Source organism: Saccopteryx bilineata, chromosome 3 (genome assembly GCF_036850765.1).
Source record: "Saccopteryx bilineata isolate mSacBil1 chromosome 3, mSacBil1_pri_phased_curated, whole genome shotgun sequence".
NCBI classification, from domain to species: domain Eukaryota; kingdom Metazoa; phylum Chordata; class Mammalia; order Chiroptera; family Emballonuridae; genus Saccopteryx; species Saccopteryx bilineata.
Window position 1 is genome coordinate 259,209,756 of NC_089492.1, and position 20,685 is coordinate 259,230,440.

The window sequence follows — 20,685 nt, forward strand, 5'->3', positions numbered from 1 at the left end:
AGTCACAAGACAAATTAGCAAGCTTGAGACTAGAACCCTGGTCCCTTGATGTTCTGTGTCCTTCCACGGCACAATGCAGAGGATACCGCGTTTGCTCCATGAACCACATTGGCTCCACCCACTAAGTCAGCTCTATGAGTTGCACTGGCTCCATATACCATTGGCTTTATAGTCTATGTTTTCCACAGATATTTATTGTTCATACGTCACTTTGATTGCTTACCTTACTTTTGCCTTTTACTGTGTCCAAGTCCCATGTCACTCACAGTTCTCATGTTTCATGTTAGTTATACATGTATTGTATTGGTTCCAGTGCCGTTGTGATGGGTTATGTTACATTCCTCATTACTTGCTGCCCTCACTGTAGAGGGTTATACTTTCATCTCCATTGCAAAATGACTTACTTTGAATTGTTGTAGGAAGAAAATGTTTCCTACCCTTTTCCCATCAAGCTTGATTGTTTAACTTCCTTTGGCCGGTGAAATGTGAGCAGAGAGATGTGTTTTATATCTGAACTGAAGCTCTAAAGGTCATCATGCATATCAGCCTTTCTTCCCTTTTCTCTGTCATAAGAATGGCATATTCTAGCCCTGGCCGGATGGCTCTGTTGGTTAGAGCATCATCTAGAAGCACAGAGGTCGCCAGTTTGATTGCAGTCAGGGCACATACAGGAACAGATTGATGTTCCTGTCTTTCTCTCTACTTCCTCTCTCACTGAAATCAATAAATAAGAATTAAAAAAGAAAAAAGAATGGCATATTCCAGAGAGGGCCTCCTTTAGGTTGTATAAAAGATTTCAAGAGCAGGAGGCTGTATTCCACCTACACCTGGCATGAAACATGAACAGTAAATGAACTTTTCGAAGTCCTGTTATTATGGAGTTGTCACTGTACCACAATGTAGCAAGTTGACCAGGACAGCCATGTTGGTTCCATGTACCACGTTTGTTCCACTGATCAAGTACTCTGTTGGTTCAATTGCATAATGTTGGTTGCATACATTACACTGGGGAACAACTTTTTTTTTTCATTTTCTGTTGCATGAAGTTTTAAAACTGTTTCTATATATTTCTGCCTCACTGATTCCAAATCTGAAATTCTTTGTTTTGGGGGGTTTTTGTGCATGCTCTTGTTATTATGCAGATTTAATTTCTTTTTGTTACAGTTAATGGCATGCATTGGTTTTTATATTGGAGTTTAAGGGCAATGACTCTTAGATTGAACATAACCACAAGGCAATTAATGTTTTAAAAACTTCTCTTTTACATAACTGTAGTTGTTTTTAAATGTAAAAAATTATTATCTGATAAAAACACCCTCTTATTTTGTTTTAAGATTAAATCATGGCTTCTTTGAGTAGGCATAAATGTAAGAATAGTCCTGACACCTTCTGTTCTATATGTGGCTGTTACACACTTCAACGTCAAAGGCGCAGTATTTCATCATTTGTTACACGTGCATATATTGCCTATTTTCAAGTTCCCCTTGGTGATCATATTGTGTGTCACAATTGTGAGGAAATGCTTCATGACTGGACAAAAGGAAAACACAAAGGAATGCCTTTTGGTATTCCCATGGTGTGGCGTGAACCTAAGGACCACATCAGTGACTGTTATTTCTGTCTGATCCATACCAAGGGCATCGGCAAGAAAAAACGGCATACAATCGCATATTCTAATTTCTTCAGTAATACGACCTATTCCACGCTCTGAGACACTCCTGGCTCCAGTTTTCAATGGTTTTATTTCTTCTAAGGACAAAGATAGTGAACATGGTGATCAAGTGTATTTTGATAAGATCCATGAAAAAATGGTTGTAGAATCTGAAGGGTCTTCTTCTGATGCCAAGCAGTTCATTAACCCCTCAGCAGTTTAGCCAACCCGAATTGAATGACTTAGTAAGAATGACATAAAAATTGTCCTCGACTTTCTGAAGTATGAGGAGCATAACTGGATCATTTGTGTGAATCTTAAAATGGTAAATTTCCTGCTAGGACAACAGAATGTTTCGCGAAGTATCCTTTCTTTCTTGTTTGTGGGACAGCCAAGGTTGGGAGAAACACTGGACACAGAAGGAGTGGCCAAAACCTGAAGCTCTGGAAGTAGGGATGAAAAATATTGTGAATGAAACTGTAGTTAATGGAGACAGGATCATTTTCCCCCACTTCACATCAAACCTGGCTTAATGAAGCAATTTGTTCAGGCTTTGAATAGAGAAAGTGAATGTTTTCAAAATATTATTGCTGCTTTTTCTGCTTTGTCTTTCAAGAATATAAAAGCAGGTGTATTCAATGAACCTCAAATTCGAACCATCATACGTGACGAAGAATTTGCCAGGAAGATGAATAAGGAGGATAAAGCAGCATGGCAGTCTTTTGTGGCAGTTACAAAGAACTTCCTTGGCAACAAAAAAGCAGAAAAGTATGAACTTCTGGTTCAAAGGATGCTGTTGGCTTTCCGTGACATTAGATGCAACATGAAAGTTAAAATTCACTTCCTCGCCTGACCAGGCGGTGGCGCAGTGGATAGATCATCAAACTGGGATGCAGAAGGACCCAGGTTCGAGACCCCGAGGTCGCCAGCTTGAGTGTGGGCTCATCTGGTTTGAGCAAGACTCACCAGCCCAAAGTCGCTGGCTCGAGCAAGGGGTCACTCAGTCTGCTGTAGCCCCGGTGGTCAAGGCACATATGAGAAATCAATCAATAAACAACCAAGGAATCACAATGAAGAATTGATGCTTCTCATCTCTCTTTCTTCCTGTCTGTCTGTCCCTATCTGTCCCTCTCTCTGACTCTGCAAAAAAAAAAAAAAAGATTCACTTCCTTGAACAGTCACCTTGATAAGTTTCCCATAATCTTGGAGATGTTAATGATGGCAGACTACTACTGGAGCATCAAATGAGATTGTCCTTAACAAGTACACAAATGCAAGAGCTACAAACACAAATTTTTACCTGAATAGAATTTAAATAAGTTTTGCACAAATTTTATGATTAAAACAAGTGTTTTAATATGTTCTATTTCAAAATTGTAGACAAATTCTAATGCAATCATATCTTTTAGTGTATAAGTATATTTACTGCATTATACAAATTATTATATTTTCAAAAAGATGATACCCAAGAAGACATTCTACTTCATTATGTTACTAAATGTTGAAAATTTTACGCCTGCCCAGGCAGTGACGCAGTGGATAGAGCTTTGGATTGGGATGTGGAGGACCCAGGTTCAAGACCCCAAGGTCGCCAGCTTGAGCACAGGTTCATCTGGTTTGAGCAAAGCTCACCAGCTTGTCCCAAGGTCTATGGCTTGAGCAAGGGGTCACTCATTCTGCTGTAGCCCCCGGTCAAGGCACATAAGAGAAAGCAATCAATGAACAACTAAGGTATTGCAATGAAAAACTGATAATTGATGCTTCTCATCTCTCTCCGTTCCTGTCAGTCTGTCCCTATCTATCCCTCTCTGACTCTCTCTGTCTCTGGAAACAATAAGAAAAAAGAAAATTTTATAATAAGATGAAAACATAAAATCTTGAATTGCAAAAAAACTATAGCTTACAGAGAAAAACTAATGTCAGATTTGAGATCAGCACACTCAAATTAGGTAAGAAGAAGTCTTTTTTGGATGCAACAAAATTTTTGTTCCCCACTGTTATAGATGTTGTCCTTTTTCTCATCAATTCACATTATACCTCAAGCCTTTCCTGTTCCCAGTTCACCAAGTCACCCTACTCCACCTCATCACTTTGAGAAAAGCCCCTTGGATGTCCTTGTTTCTCAGACTGTAGACCACAGGATTGAGCAGGGCAGTGAAGACATTGTAAAAGAGTGAGATCTGCTTGTCTCGCTCAGGGGAATAGTTAGAGTTGGGCCTCATGTAGATATAGGAGGCTGGAGCATAGAAGAACGAGGCCACAGTGAGGTGGGAAGCACAGGTGGAGAAAGCCTTGCAGCGGCCCTTTGTGGACTTGATCTTGAGAATGGCCTGGGTAATACGAACATAGGAGGCCAAAATGATGGAAATTGGGGCAACAACCATGAACACACTGATCACCAGGTCCATAATCTCAATGAGGTGGGTATCCATGCAGGCCAAGCTTCTTACCGAGGGGCCTTCACAGAAGTAGTGGTTGATCACGTTAGGTCCACAGTATGGCAGCCGCATGGTGAAGAATGTATGGATCAGAGAGAAAAAGAAACCACAGGCCCAGGTCCCAGCTGCCAGCCGTGTGCACAGGCCCCAGTTGAGGATGACTGTATAACGTAGTGGGTAACAGATGGCTACGTATCGGTCATAAGCCATGACTACAAATAAAATGCACTCAGTCAAGCCCAAGGCACTAAACACATACATCTGCAGCAAACAGCCAGCAAAGGAGATGGTCTGAGAATGAGCGAGAAGATGCACCAACATCTGGGGCACAGTGGTGGTGACATTGCCCGTGTCCAGCAGGGAGAGGATACAGAGGAAGAAGTACATGGGAGTGTGAAGACGCTTGTCCAGGCAGATCAGGGTGACAATGAGCCCATTGCCCAGGACTGAGCTCAGGTAGAGCAGAAGGAAGACAATGAAGAGGATCCTGTTGGACGTGGGGTCACGGGAGAAGCCAAGCAGGATGAATTCAGACACCCAAGTTTGGTTCTCCACTGGAGGCATCCACATGGTGGGGACTACAAGAGAATTTCACTCATTTAAAAGTTATCGAAAGTGTGGTAGTCTAGGAAAAGTACCTGCCCTGGAGACAGATAGGCTAGGATTTAAATCCTGGCCCTCTATTCATCTGTTGTCTTGAGCAAGTCACTTAACACTTCTGAGCCTCAGTCTCCTCGTCTGTAAAATGTGACTAATACTAATATTAATTTATCAGTACTTTGAAAGGAGTAGAGGCACTGTATATGACATATAAAACACAATACCTTAAAACAATAACATTAACTGCTCATAGGCAATTTTCTCTGTCTTACTTCACTTTCTCCAATGGACAACCTGGTCATTCACATGTGTAGCAACAATTGGTTTACATCGCGTCAGTCCCAGCCCCTAAACTTTTAAAGATGAAATTCCTCTCTGCTTAGGCTATCTGAACAAGCTACAAGCCTCTCCCCAATCAATGACCATTTCTTCTTTGCCAAACGTCAATATCAGCTTTGTCAATAGAGGGCACTAGAAGGACACTGTGACGTGATAGGTGGAAGAAGTTACTTCAAATATAAAACAGGTAAGTCAAATGAAAGTGGGAAGATAGTAAATATAAACTGTAGTGTGTAGATGAGTGGTCCCCAACTGTTTTTGGGCCACAGACCAGTTTAATGTCAGAAAATATTTTCACAGACCGGCCTTTAGGGTGGGACAGATAAATGCACAAAATAAAATTATGCGACTGGCGTAAAAACTGTGGTATTTTAAAATATAATTGTCGAACTTACGAGACAAACATCAAGAGTGAGTCTTAGACAGATGTAACAGAGGGAATCTGGTCATTTAAAAAAAATTAAATATAGTTCAGTCTTAAATATAAATAAAACGGAAATAATGTAAGTTATTTATTCTTTCTCTGCGGATCGGTACCAAATGGCCCATGGATCGGTACCGGTCCATGGCCCGGGGGCTGGGGACCACTGGTGTAGATGATTACTTTAAATGCAAATGGACTAAATATTTTAATAAAAGGCACATTTTCACACTGCTTTAAAAAATCCTGCATATTGCTTACAAGAAATACGTCAATTATTTTGCAATATGTAAATATATCAAATCCACACGTTGTGTTACTTATATCTCAATAAAACTGAAGGAAAAAATAAACACACCTTAATATAAGGACATAAGCACACTGGAAATAAAAAATTCAAGAAATATGACATGCAAATGCTAAGTGAAAGAAACATGTAGTTTTATAAAACATTTGTCAAAATTGATCACATTTTGAATCATAAAGTAAGCTCAAAAAAATCTAAGGAATGGAAATCACTTAGACTATATTCTCTGTTACCATAATTTGGCTAGAAATCAATTTCAAAATAAATATAACAAGGAAGAACCCAACCCTTTGAAATTAATACACAGTGCTAAATAATGTATTAGACCAAAAAAATCAAAATTAAAATTAGTGTATACTTAACAAAATAGTGATAAAAATAAAATATTATCAGTGTTTAAAGGGGACCTTATTTTTTTCCTTCATGATGGAAATACATATTAGAATAAAGGAAAGGCTAAAATTTAATTAACTGACCTCCCATCTCACAAAGCTAGAAAAAAAACCACAAGTCAAATTCAGAAATAAATTGATAGGATGAGATAATAAAAATAAGAGCAAAAAATAATGAAATCATCAACAAAATAACAGTAGAGAAAATGAACAAAGCCAAAATTTCATTCTTTGAAATAAGTACTATATAAACTCTGCCCTGAACGGATAGCTCAGTTGTTTAGCATCGTCCAGAAGCACATAGGTTGGCAGTTCGATTCCCAATTAGGACATACACAGGAACATCTCAGTGTTCCTATTTCACTTTCTCTCTCTCACCCTTCCTCTCTCACTAAAATAAATCAATAAAAACCTTTTAAATTAAATTACCCTGTCTGTATAAAAAATAGATAAGTAGATAGATAAATAGATAAAGTCCTTAGCAAGACTGATAAAGAAAAAGAAATAAAACACAAATTACTAACATTTGGAATGAAAAGGGAAAATAACTATAGATCTAAGTCATTTAACAATAATTTTAAAAATTACAAACAACTCTATATAAAATTGACAATTAAATGAAATAAACATGTTTTAAAAACACACAAATTACCAGTACTCACACAAGAAATAAAAGTCAAGAGTCCACTGTCTTTAGAAAACATTATATTTTAAACTTTCCTACAAAGAATAATCCAGATCCAGATAGCTTTATTGGTGAATTCTTTCAACATTTAAGAGAATAATACCAATCATAAAAACCCTTTCAAATCATAGAAAAAGTGTTAAAATTTTCCAATTCATTTTATGAGGCCAGCATAAACTCAATACAAAAAAATAACAGTCATTACAAGAAGGAAAACTTATAAACCAATCTCCCTCATAAGCATTGTTGCAAAACTCTTAAAAATTTTATTAGCAAATTGAATTGAGCAACATAAAAAAGATAATACATCACAATGAAGTTGTGTTTATTGTATGAATGCAAGCTTGGCTTAGCATTTAATAAGCTAACAGTGTAATTCATCTTATTAATAGAATTAACCAAAGGAAAAAGATATGATTAACTCAATAGGTATAGAAAGAACATTTGGTAAATATCAATAATGAATTAAAATTAGAAATAAACACTTTATTAAACTAGGAATAGAAGGAAATCTTCTTAATGTGATAAATATTATCTCCAATAAAAGAAGAAGCAAACTACAGTAAATGCACAGAATAGCAAAATAGTAACTTGCTCCCTGACACTGAAGTTAAACAAAAATGTTCAATAGCAGCATTTCTACTAACCACTAAACTGGGGATTGTAGCCAGTGAAATAAGTTAAGAGAAAGAAATAAAATGCCAAAGGATTGGATAACAAGAAATAAAACTGTCATTATCTGCAGACCACATGATTATGTAGGTAGCAAATCCAAAAGAAATCAAAGGCAAACTGAAATAAGCAAATTTACAAAAACTCATTGGATTTCTCTATACCAGCGACTAGAAAGTAATTTACAAAAACATTTTTAAAAATCAAATATGAATTAATAAATCTAATGAATATGTGTAAAAAACATTATTTAGAGAAATTAAGGGAGACCTAAGTAAGTAGAGGATGTTCTATGTTTATGGGTTGGACCATTCAACATTATAAAGATGTGAAGTTGATTTATAGAGTTAGTGAAATTGCAGTAAAAATCCCAGCAGTTGTTTCATTTTACAAAAATTGACAAGCAATTTATAAAGTTTTTAAAGAAAACTTACCAGAAATTAAGACTTACTATTAGGCTAAAATACTTCAACAAGTATGAGATTTGCACAATACACAAGAATAAACAAATAAATTAATTGAACTTAATAAAGCCCAGAGTTCATCCATGAATATACAGTCATCAGATTTATGACAAGTTGATCCCATGGTGCAGTGGGGAAAGGATGGTCTTGTCAACAAATTCTCTGGATCATGTGGATATTTACACAGAAAACTATGTTTTGACTCCGCCTCGCATGATACACAAAAATCAATTTCAGATATATTGTAGATTTAAATGGTAAACGTAAAACAATATATTTTTTAGAATCAAATCCATAAAATATCATGTCGAAGTAGGCACAGATTTGTATTTATTTGTTTGTTTGTTTATTTATTTATTTATTTATTTATTTGCATGAAAGAGAGAGAGACAGAGGGACAGACAGGCAGAAAGGGAGAGAGATGAGAAGCACCAACTCCTTAGTTGCAGCACCTTAGTTGATCATTGATTGCTTTCTCATACATGCCTTGACCTGGGGTTCTAGCTGAGCCAGTGACCCTTGCTCAAACCACAGATGTTGGTGTCAGGCAGAGACCTTGGGCTTCAAACCAGCGAGAGTGGGATCATGTCTATGATCCCACACTCAGCTGGTGACTCCTCACAGGCTAGTGAGTCTGCGCTCAAGCTAGATGATCCCCCATTCAAGCTGGTAACCTCGGAGTTTCAAACCTGAATCCTCATCAGCCCAGATCGATGCTCTATCCACTGTACCACCGCCTGGTCAGGCTAGGTAGAGATTTCTTAAACAGGACAAAAAAAAAAACACTTACCATAGAGAAAAAAATGATAAGTTAGATTACAATAAAATGAAGAATTTAAAAGACCTGTATCAGAATAAAGAACAACAAATTAACAAAAAGAAGGTACACAACAGAAAAATAGGCAAAAGATTTAAAAAGACACTTCACTAAATCTATCTACATAGCCATTAATCAGGTGAGACAATACTCAACATTATTAGTCACTCAGGAACTGCAAACTGAAGTGTAACACCACCACACACCCACCAGAATGGCTGAAATGAAGAATCCCTAGAGTGGACAAGAGTGAAACTTCTTCAAACTAATGGGAGAGCATATTTGTACACTCTTTCCAGACAATGTTTAGTGGTATCTCATAAAGGTGATATATGCATACCACCTACTCACTCCCTAACCTCAGTGAGATGCTCCTCTATTTCTAACAGGCTCCTCCGCTTACTGGCAAGTTTCAATTCTAGTCGTCCTAGGGTTCTAATATAAAGTTTGAGATCTACTATCTCAGGAAATGCTTCATCTTTTCTTAATTTAATTCCTTACCAATTGAGTTGCAATATCTATACTAAAGTATGAATGAGTTTATAACCTCTCTTTTAAAAAAAATAATGGCTAACGATTAATGAGTACTGTAATTTTTATGTGTCAGATATTGTAACGCTAAATTTATTTTATCCTCATAAAAGTTAATTGAGGTAAGTACAGATGAAAACAGACTCAGAGAGTAAGTGATTGCTTCCAAATTACACACTGTGAGGTGGACCAGGGGTGTGACCCAGGCAGTCTGGCTTCAGAGACAACTCTTAATCACCATCTTCGCTGGCTTCCAGCACACAGGGCCTAAGTGGGGAGGGTGAAGAATGCCAACCTCCCTGTCTGCACATACATTTGAGTTCCATGAGATTTGGCACTAAATACTATAAATTCATGGCCTCTGGCATGGGGCCCCGGGACAACACAGTATCAGACCCTCCTGCTACTAAAGTGACAGCCACACACTGTTTCTCACGATCGGATCCTCCATCTGCTCCCATCACCTGGATGTGAGACACCATCGGTGGCTCTGGGAGCAGAGGAAACTGATGGACAGAGACTGGGGAAATTATCACCATTCTGGAGTTAGTAAATCTTTGTCAAAACCTCCCTCTGGGCCAAGTTATTTCTACCTGAGCAGGGACTTCTTTAGTAAAATAAATAAATAATTAAGTCTTTCAAGAGTCTGTCTATTCTGCATTCTTCTTAATTTACCCCGGCCTCTCGAGAGCACAGGGAGAGGGTTTAACCATAGTAACCCCGTCACTGTCGAAGCTTCTCCCACAGTGACCATCATTGTCCTGCCATAGAGAGCATTAAACTCAGGAAATTGTATTAATCATTTCTTTGTTCCTAGCACCCAGAACATGGTTTGACACGGAGAAACAATTGACAACTATTTATTAAATGAATAAATGAAAGAACGAAGCAGGTCTAGGAAGAAGGAAGGAACAGGAGGGACTGAGAATGAGTTGAGGAAAGAGCACAGGGAGTGAAGGAAAGGGCTGCAGGGATCTTGGGGGTGGACAGAGAGAGGACACATGGGACCTGCCTATTTCTGACCTCTGACCCCACAGATGACCGGATCCTGCCCACACACCAGCTCAGTGACCATCTCACCCCTCAGGTAAACACAAAAACAAGTCACAAGAATGTCACAGAAAGGCTGTCACTAGAGCTTAAGGGAAAGGGTTTGAACAGGAAGCCCCAGGGCAACTGACCCCGCAAGCCAGTATTCTAAGCAACCCAGTCTCCAGAAAAGTTCGACATTTCTGAGAGCTCAGAAGAGGAGGCACCTGCCTTCTGTCCATGATGCAGCTCCCTGCACGCGGCCAGGCCAGCCCGGGATCCTGAAGACCTTGCCTGTTAGATGCTGGGTCCAGACAGAGGGAGCCTCCGCCATCTCAACTCCTCCCTGTGGTCAAGCTGCTGAGGCTTTATGGTCCTGCCCTCTCACCAGGCTTTCCTGGGAGAACTGGGGCAGGGCCATCTCTGTCCCCTGACACCATTGTCCTGTCCCTGGAGGTGATGCCAACATGGACTTCTCTGAATGTTGTCAACAAGAACCCTACAAGGAACAGGCCCTTAGGGATGCTGCAGGAACAAACACCATCCAGGTGGTGGAAAGGGTGGTGGCCTGTTTATTCCCTTCTCCAGTTTTGTGGGGGATGCAACCCGCCTGGGGGAGAAGGCTCAGCACCTGGTCACCTTATAGAAATAATGAGAACTGAAGGCCTCATTAAGATTCCTCTCTTGGCCCTGGCCGGTTGGCTCAGTAGTAGAGCGTCGGCCTGGCGTGCGGAAGTCCTGGGTTCGATTCCCGGCCAGGGCACACAGGAGAAGCGCCCATCTGCTTCTCCACCCCTCCCCCTCTCCTTCCTCTCTGTCTCTCTCTTCCCCTCCCACAGCCGAGGCTCCATTGGAGCAAAAGATGGCCCGGGCGCTGGGGATGGCTCCTTGGCCTCCGCCCCAGGCGCTAGAGTGGCTCTGGTCGCAACAGAGCGACGCCCTGGAGGGGCAGAGCATCGCCCCCTGGTGGTGGACAGAGTGTCGCCCCCTGGTGGGCGTGCCGAGTGGATCCCGGTTGGGCGCATGCGGGAGCCTGTCTGACTGCCTCCCTGTTTCCAGCTTCAGGGAAAAAAAAAAAAAGATTCCTCTCTTATCTCCCAAACCCCTGTGGCACGAGTTGTCAATTTGAGTCACAGCTCCATTTTCTACTGGGCAAGTCAAAGTCCTCCATTCTCCATCAATACAATACCTTGGGCAAAGCAGCTTAGTCTCTCTGAGATAATTAAGAGTTCGCCATGGAGCACTTACCTGATACCAGGTCTTGGACCAGGTCCTGGCAAGCTGCATCTAGACGGGGCCTAGTATCAGCCCTATGTTACATATAAGGAAGTTGAGGCCCATTGCTGTGCAGTGAGGAACTTGCCCAAGTCTCACATAGTCTAAGGGCAGAGTCAGGATTTGAATCAGGACCTACCATGTTCTAATGCGTGTTCTTGTAAGCTTGCTGTTATTCTGCCTCAGTTCTCCCCTCTGTAAAAGGATAATAGTAATCTCTTAAGAACCCTAACCTGGGATTGCTGGGAGAGCTAAAAGAGTTACTGTGTTGAAATCCCTGGCACAATCCTGGCTGCACCCTTCATGACAGAGTTCCTGTCCCTGTTCTGTCTGGGCCGTGGTTCCCCATCTATTCAGAAAGAGAAGGTTGGGCTCTGAGGTCCCTCCTACTCAGCCACAGGTAACAGGAACGAATTGTTGACTTTTCAGAAATGTTGTGAGGTTAAACAAGATCATTATTAAAATTAAATTAAATAAAGTACAATAAAATAAATTACATAACAATCAAAGATCAATGGAAGCTGAGGCATTATGCTAATTGATATATTCCAGTCAGACTCTTGCCAAGTGGATCAATGAATAAGGGTCAACCAAGCAGGTTGAGGTTACACATTTGATCCTTGGTTAAAGCACACATGAGAAGTAACTAATGAGTACTCAACTAACTGGAACAATGAGTTGATGGTTCTTTCTCTATAGCTTTCTCTCTCTCTGTTTTTCTCTCTCAATAAAATTATTTTTTAAAGTAACACTCGCCAGACCAGGTGGTGGTGCCATGTATAGAGCGTTGCCCTGGGACACTTAGGATCCAGATTCAAAACCCCAAGGTCGCCAACTTGTGCATGGGCTCACCAGCTAGGGCATGAGATCATAGACATGATCCCATGGTTGCTGGCTTGAAGCCCAATGTCACTGGCTTAGGCCCACGGTCACTGGCTTGAGCAAGGGTCATGGGCTAAGCTGGAGATACCTCCAGTCAAGGCACATATGAGAAGCAAATATAAATAAGTACAGTGCTGCAACTATTTGTTGATGCTTCTCAGCTCTCTCCCTTTCTGTCTCTCTCTTGCTAAAAAAATAAATAAATATAAAAAATAAATAAACAAAAGTAAGAAAGACTTTTTAAAAAGAAAAAAGAAAGAAGAAAAGATAAGTCAGACGGGGAAAGACAAATACTGTATGATCTTATATATGTAACCTAAAATCATCACACTCATAGAAACAGAGAGAAGGAGGGTGCAGGGGCTGAGGAGTGGGGAAATGGGGAGATGTTGGGCAAAGGGTAGAAATGTTTGGTTACAAGATGAAGGAGTTCTGGGTCTAATGCACAGCATGGTGACCATAGTTACTGATACTTGAAAGTTGCTGTGAGAGTAGAGCTTTAATGTTCTCACTATCACAACAACAAAGTGATAATCATGTGAGGAAAAGAATGCATTAACTCACCTTATTGAAGTATGAGCTATGTAGTACATATGGATCAATCATCACATTGTATACCTTCAACTTAGGCAATGTTATATCAATTATATCTCAGTAATTGGCGGGTGGAGAAAAATCAGTTCTAAAATAAAAAAACTTATAGATAAAAAACAAAAGCTCAACGCTCTTCACATCTCAATTATTGAACTACTAAAGTGTAGGTATCTGTTATCCATGTTCTAGAAGTCACTTGCCTCTACTGAATAAGTATGAAGAAAGTATTCCATAATCGTGAGCTTCTGTGCATCTCTTCCCATCTCTGAGTTCAGTGACACCATATTGTTAGCTTGAAATTGGCCATGGTGGATGGATTTACATCACAGAAATCAACAAGCAATCTGACTCACAGCATCACATTCTTTGAGGAGTGATTGTCGGACATTTACCAGCACACTTCTGCTTCATTCTGAGTCCTAAGAACATAGACATCTTGAGACAACCCAATGCAGGAGACGTCTTGCTCCGGTATTGGTGGGACTTGGTGAAGCCCTGAATGAGCAGCCCTGGTCCAGGAGAGGCACAGCCCAGAAGCTCAGTTCTCCCTGTCTGGTCCCAACAGAGGCTCTCAGTCAGCCTGAGTGGTCCCTTTTCCTTGGGACCTCACAAACCTCAGCAGGGCCAGCCAAAGTTGAGGCCACCACTGCACACCAGGTAGCAGACCATCTCTGCCTTCTGTCTGTTCAGGGAGCAGAAACACCACCCAGGACCTACTGGCTCTCACCTTTAGGGACAAAGGCCAAGAATACACAGAGTCTATTTTTCACAGGCACCACTTAAGCCTTGGGAAGCAGGGATTTTACAGATGAGGAAAGAGTATCAGAAAGATTAAGGGCCTTACCCAAGGTCAGTGACTGATAAGTGAGAAACCCCGATTCAAACTAAGTGCATCGCTATCCCGCGTGGTTTTGTCTTCTGAGGTTAGCTTCAGTGTCGATGTCTCTAAAATAAGGAAGACTCTTATTTCTTTCTCAGTGTATGAGGCAGATCTAGAGATGCCACACGGGGATGTGAGCCCGATGCTTAGCACAGAATAAGCTGTTGATGAAGGTCAGTGTCCTCCTTTGTCTAATTCCTGATCTCCCCTCTCCCACTCTCCTCTCCTGAAATCACTCCTGGCAGAAAGGGTACAGACTCCCTCCTTGTGGCTTCTGTGGAGTTTCATCCACTATGAGTCCCTGAACTTTTCCTAGATAAGGAGCACCAGAAGGTCCATCTGGTTTGTCGTGGGAGGATAAGAGGGAGGAATGTGATCCCAGGTCTCCCTCAGCTCTTCCTCACACTCAGCCACACTCTCAGAGGACCACCCTGTGGGCATTCTCCCCTGTATCTCACTACCCTTCCCCCCTCACATACACACTTCCACCAGGCCAGTCAGATGGGGTCCACTTGTCCAAGGGCACGAAGGAGTTGGGGCTCAAAACTCAAGAACGATGAAAACATTACTCATCAATCATTTTCCTCATAACTATAATGGAATGAGAACCATGTCTTGCCCTGAGCCACGGCCCTGAGTATTCTCACATGTCCCTGACCCTCACTCAGCCATGAAGAGGTAGAGCAGGCAGGGATCCACCTCCCCATTGGATGCAGGAGGAAATTGTGGTCCTGGGAGGAACAGGGACTTGCCCACATTCAGAAACAATCTAGAATCATAGACAGAATGACACTCTAGCCACTTTGATTTTCTCAGTGACAGACTTACTTGAAGACTGCCAAGCATGGTTCTAACCTCCATTTCCAAAACACAAAATGTGACCAGGAACTGCTGAGGGATTTGACCAAGAACATGCAGCTAGACAATGGTGGGCCAGCACCAGTCCCCTGGCCCTTGTTTCTTAAGCTGGCTGTGTCCACAGCACCATGTACGTCAGTGGTTAACTCTAAAGTAACTGCAGCCCATGAAATCCCCCCTGCTGTCTGAGCTGTGGTCATGATAAACGGGGTTGGATCAGCCCAGAGCAGGGTGGGAGGAGGGGTGTGGATGAGGGAGATGTCTGGACTCTGGATGCTAAATTCTTAGCCAGGTTAGCTCAAAGGTCTCCAGGAGAAGAGGGTGGGCTCAGGAGAAGAGGAAGCCAGGGTGCTTGAAGCTCTGACAAGCCCGGACTCTCTAATTGGCCCCAGGCTGAGAACACTCTGCAATGGATCCTGTGGGAACTAGCTCTCATTTGCTATGACAGTGCCCAGAAAGTTCTCTGCACATCTGTCTGGGGAGTGAGCACAAGGGAATAGCAAGAGGTGGTGATGACACTAATGATCAAGATCATCTTAACGCTCCTTTGGGACAGCTCACAGAACTTTACGGTGCACAGCGCACTGTCACATGTGTTTTCTCCCAGGCCACCCCAGCACTCCGGGGACGAAGGTGTTATGGTCTCCTTTCTATAGATGATGACAGATATTTACTGAGCACTTGTCATGGACCAGGTCCTGAGGGATCATTGATACTGGTTTGTTCACTTCTCTGCTCTCAGAGTCAGAAGGGGTCATCAGGGTCAACATGTGACCCAACATGAGGCCATCCATGCCAGCTATGGAGGGCCCTGTGGCAGGAGCAGGGTACTGGGGACACTTCCTCTTACAAACTACTTGTACCTTCAGGACACCCAGAGTCTAATTCCATACACACACTTTCATCTGATGATGGAATGCAACTGTCAGGCCAAGATCATGACTTGGTAAGTCAGAAAACATCAGGTTCATGACGGGAGTTCAGGTCACATGGTAAGTTGGTGATTCCTGATTATACGTTCAGTCTCTGTTAAGACCCAATAGAGAGAAAGTCAAAGGCTGCTTCCCCAAAGGGGAGAAGTTATCCTCAGTAAATGGCAAGGCTGTGCTCCAAAGCCGTAGACATGCTGGGATTCACCGACATGGGACGTCAGGCTCTGGACAACACCTGTGTCTGCTGCTCACACTCCACGTGTCCTCAGATCTGCTGGGTCACATGGTCCAAATGCAAGAGCAACAGGCATGGCAGCTTGGACCCACTACAGAACCTTCTCTTGTTCTGACGGACCTTCACTCACAGCGGCTTTTCAGGTCACTCAGTAAACGTAGCAGGGTGGCACACCCACATGAGGAATGTGGTGCCTCCAAATCCCAAGCAGGCCAACCAGGCATCGTGCCTCTCTTTGTTGGTGGCAGGAGAAGCCAAATGCAACAACCTATCTTTCACCTCAGAAGGGGGATCTCACACGTCCCACAGCACTGGACCCCAGAAATTTACTGAAGAAGTTCCTGGGTTTTTATTGGGTACTTTCCATCCTCTGACATGCAACTCTCTTACATTATGCCTCCCACTATGGCTCTTCCTGTTTGCCAAGTCCAAGCAGCATGATGTCATCAATGTGATGGACCAGTGTGATGTCTGGTGAACATGAAAGGAAACCAAGAGCGCTGAGGACTGACTCCTGACCCAGGCAGGAGTGTGGATGAACCCCTGAGGGAGAATAGTGAGTGACAGGTGTATTAGTGGCCTTGGCAGCTGAAGGCAAACTATGCCTGGGTTTACTAAGAGACATTAAGAACAAATACCTCTGCCAGATGGATATTCGACTCCGAGGATGTGTCCATTTGCTCAGGCATTGAAATCAATGCAAACACAGCTGCAATTGAAGTGCCTACTTTGTTAAATCTGTGATAATCCAGTGTCATTCCCCAAGGCCACCTGTTTCTGCATAGGCCTCACAGGTGAGTGAAATGGGATGTGGTGGAATCATCGCCCCTTCAAGTCCTCAATGGTGGCACTAAACTGCAATCCTGACAGGAATGTGGCAGTGTTTCTAGTTTAAGATTCTTATAGTTCAGGGCCATTCTACTGACTTCTATTTTGCCTTCCCATGAACACCTCTAAGAATGTTGCCACCCAAACCACAGCCCAACCTCATATGTTCTTCCCGAATGGTCCAGGGACATTTTTTTCTTGATCAGCAGCAGGGGAAGGAAAGGGAATCTTTGATAATGAATCCGTCCCGCTGGATTGCAGTGAATGTCTTCACCTTGAAATTCAGTCTCCAGTGACCTTTAAATGAAGGGGATATTGGGGGGAAAGCACTTAGGAGCTCTGGAAGCACCCCTCCCCAGGTCATTCCACCCCCCACCACCACCTTGCTTCCACCCTCTTCAAAGAAAGGGTCATCCTGAGAACCCAGGAGTCTTATTTCTGGATATTTGGCTTTAATCTAAAATTGCTTCCCTTTCTTACCTTTTGCAGTTGAAACAAAGTCTGAAATTTTCTTTCTTTCTTTTTTTTTTAATAGATTCATTTTTTTTTTAATTTTTTTTTTTCTGAAGCTGGAAACAGGGAGAGACAGTCAGACAGACTCCCGCATGCGCCTGACCGGGATCCACCCGGCAAGCCCACCAGGGGCGACGGTCTGCCCACCAGGGGGCGATGCTCTGCCCCTCCGGGGTGTCGCTCTGCCGTGACCAGAGCCACTCTAGCGCCTGGGACAGAGGCCAAGGAGCCATCCCCAGTGCCTGGGCCATCTTTGCTCCAATGGAGCCTTGGCTGCGAGAGGGGAAGAGAGAGACAGAGAGGAAGGAGGGGGTGGGGGTGGAGAAGCAAATGGGCGCTTCTCCTATGTGCCCTGGCCGGGAATCAAACCCGGGTCCCCCTCACGCCAGGCCGATGCTCTACTGCTGAGCCAACCGGCCAGGGCAAGTCTGAAATTTTCAACCGCAGTCACCTGATGTCCTTTTATGACTTTTACTTCACCAAGGTGAGTGAGTGGACAAAGAAATCTCAGGATCGTAATAGAGGGGTGCTGTGCTCAGCTTACCTCCCAGGGGCTGACCCTTACATACCAGGACCCTCTCTTCCCACTGTCAAATCCTCTACCTCCCTGGAGTCCAGTCCCACCCCTGGCCTGGCCAGAGCCCCTTTCTACATACTGGGCCCTCCGTCTGGCGCTTCCTCCTCCCACAGGCTAACCTGCTGAAGGAAGGGAGGCTGAGCCCAGGGGCAGTAGAGAAGGTCAGGGATAGACTAATGAGGATATTGAACTCTGTAAGTCAGTGGCCCCAATCTTTTTTAGGCCACTGACCGGTTTAATGTCAGAAAATATTTTTACAGACCAGCCTTTAGGGTGGGATGGATAAATGCACAAAATAAAATTATGAGATCGCCGTAAAAACTGTGGTTTTTAAAAATATAATTGTTGAACTTACGAGACAAGCATCAAGAATGAGTCTTAGACAATTGTAACAGGGAATCTGGTCATTTTTAAAAATAAAATATCGTTCAGACTTAAATATAAATAAAACGGAAATAAGGTAAGTTATTTATTCTTTCCCTTCGGACCAGTACCAAATGGCCCACGGACCGGTACAAGTTCGCAGCCCGGGGGTTGGGGATCACTGCTGTAAGTCATTCCTAGAGTCCCAGAGATCTGACCTCACCTTCTCCAAAAGCGATGAGTAAGGCTGATCTGGATCAGGACTGAAGTCTGCCCCTCCCCCAACACTCAGAGCAGAAAGGGAACTTTGACTACTGAGCACTGACTGTGTGTCAGGCATGGTCCTAAGCACTTTCCAAGAATTATCAGGTTTCATCTTATGACCACCTGGAAGGTAGGGACAACTATTCACCTAGAAGGTGGTGCTACTATTCAGAACCACTGTACCAGTGAGACTTCTGAGGCCCAGAGAAATTATGTAACAGCCAAATTCCCACAACTGGACCAAGGGCTGGAGCCAGATTCCAAACCCAGGTCTGTAGGAGTCTCTTGGGATGCGGAATTGCATGGAGGCTGAATCCACCGTGAAAAATTCTCTTTCTGGGTGTTAATGTTCCAAAATATAGAATTCAATGATAATCTTTCCCCCACAGAGATCAGTTAAGATGATATACTGAAAGTATGTATATGAAGCTGGTTCCCCCTCTCTCAGACCAGGAATACTGTGGGCAACTGGCCACCTGGCCTCATGTTCCACCCTTACCCGTTCCCTCTCCTCACTCCTGCAGCTTTACCAAATTCACGGGTGGCTTCAACCAGCTCCCCAAAGCCCTCAGGTGCAGCTTAAGCCCGGCACCATCCATCTGGGCTTCCAGGTGGAGGCAGTAGTGAAGGCTGGGCCTGAGATCCGGATGTCCTACTGGGTGGTCAAGTCCAACTCGGCACTGCACAACCTCAAGGTAAATTTTCTCATCATGTCCACTCAGACAAGGCCACACGCCTCATTACTTTTATGCCCCCATTGCCCCCAGACACAGTAGACATGCTCTGGTTGGGTGGTCCTGGTCTCTAACCAGCTCTTCTGGAATGGGGGCGGCATCTGGGGCGGGGTCTGCATCACTGATCGGCTGTCATGCAAGTCTCCTCCCCCAGCCACAGGCTTCCCACTGGCGAGGGCGCCCTGCTGGCCTCCTACACTCTGGATGGTGATTCCTTCTTCCTTTCCAGGAAGCACAGCCGGGTGGTGGATATCGTCCCGGAGGACCTGGCAGCTGTACACCAGATAATGAAACTAACTCTGAAAGGTAGAGATGGACGGTAGCTCTCTGAGTCTAATCAGGAGAGAAAAACCACTCAGTACTTTATAGAGGTGAAGTTTAATATACTTAAGTGTTAACTACAATAAGACAGTAACCATCAGATAAAAAGAAACTAGATGTGGTACCCAAAGACCATACATGGTGCCATAGCCAAGATAGGGTGACCTGGGAGAGGTTCAGATCTCACTGGAGAAGGTGCAGTTCATGTACAGTATTACAGAATAGTTCACTGGTTTAGCAGAGCCAGATTTGGTCTGGAGTGGCACACTGTAGGCCATCTTCCATAGTCAGGCAGGTGGCTGCCCGGGGGTGGTGGGGAAGAGGGGGGTCTGGTTTCCATGATGAGAGGACAGTCAGACTGAGATTGCAAGGTCATTGTGCATTCTGGGCCACCTGAGCCCCAGACTGGAAAATGCAGACAATCTCCTTTGTCCTGAGATGTTCCTCCAGTGCCCACTGAGAAAGCTGAACGTCATGCTCACATTAAAGGAGAAACACTTAAGGCAACTGTGTTATTACTGAGCATATATTGAAAGCTGCATTGAGAACTGAAGTAATAAATGAATAACTGATACAGTCTAGCCTATTGTCTGCTCAGCTTCCTTCTGTATCCCCCATGAACATGCACACTCCCTTACAACAAACAGGACAACTCTATATGTCTACCCTGTAAGACACATCTCTCCTTACAAGCGAAGATCATGGAGTTCATAAACTACTCCTCAAATTCACCGAATCCATCTCTCTGAATATTCTGTTACATTACAGCATTATAATGTGATCTTCCAACAACACACGCATTAAATAATTTTAAAACGGTGATAAGAAACAAGAATAGAATGATTTTGTACAAATAAACATGTGTATCACAAGCACAGAGTTCCTCTGTCTCCCTCTTTGTCTTCTGAGCCTCAGCACCATAATCAGCAGCTGCCCCTCCCAGCAGCCTCATCCTTGGAGACTCTCCCTGGGATACCACAGCCCCTGCAGCTCTCTGGAAGGGTGATTCTTGGTTCTCTGCTCCTCCTGTTTGACAGACAGCCACTTCTTCCTGTGCAATACCAGCCACAACCCCGAGAAACA

At 43.2% G+C, this 20,685-nt stretch overlaps 1 protein-coding gene across 1 annotated transcript; it reads right to left on the bottom strand.

Moving 5' to 3' along the window:
* Window positions 1-3,711: 3,711 nt before the first annotated feature.
* LOC136330047 (olfactory receptor 2A12-like) lies at window positions 3,712-4,659 on the bottom strand. Its single transcript, XM_066266557.1, has one exon. The coding sequence runs from the start codon at window positions 4,657-4,659 to the stop codon at window positions 3,712-3,714; it is 948 nt and encodes a 315-aa protein (XP_066122654.1).
* Window positions 4,660-20,685: the final 16,026 nt, after the last annotated feature.

Excerpts from the sequence above, each read along its gene's own strand:
- LOC136330047 (XM_066266557.1), bottom strand. The coding sequence starts at position 4,659 with ATGTGGATGCCTCCAGTGGAGAACCAAACTTGGGTGTCTGAATTCATC.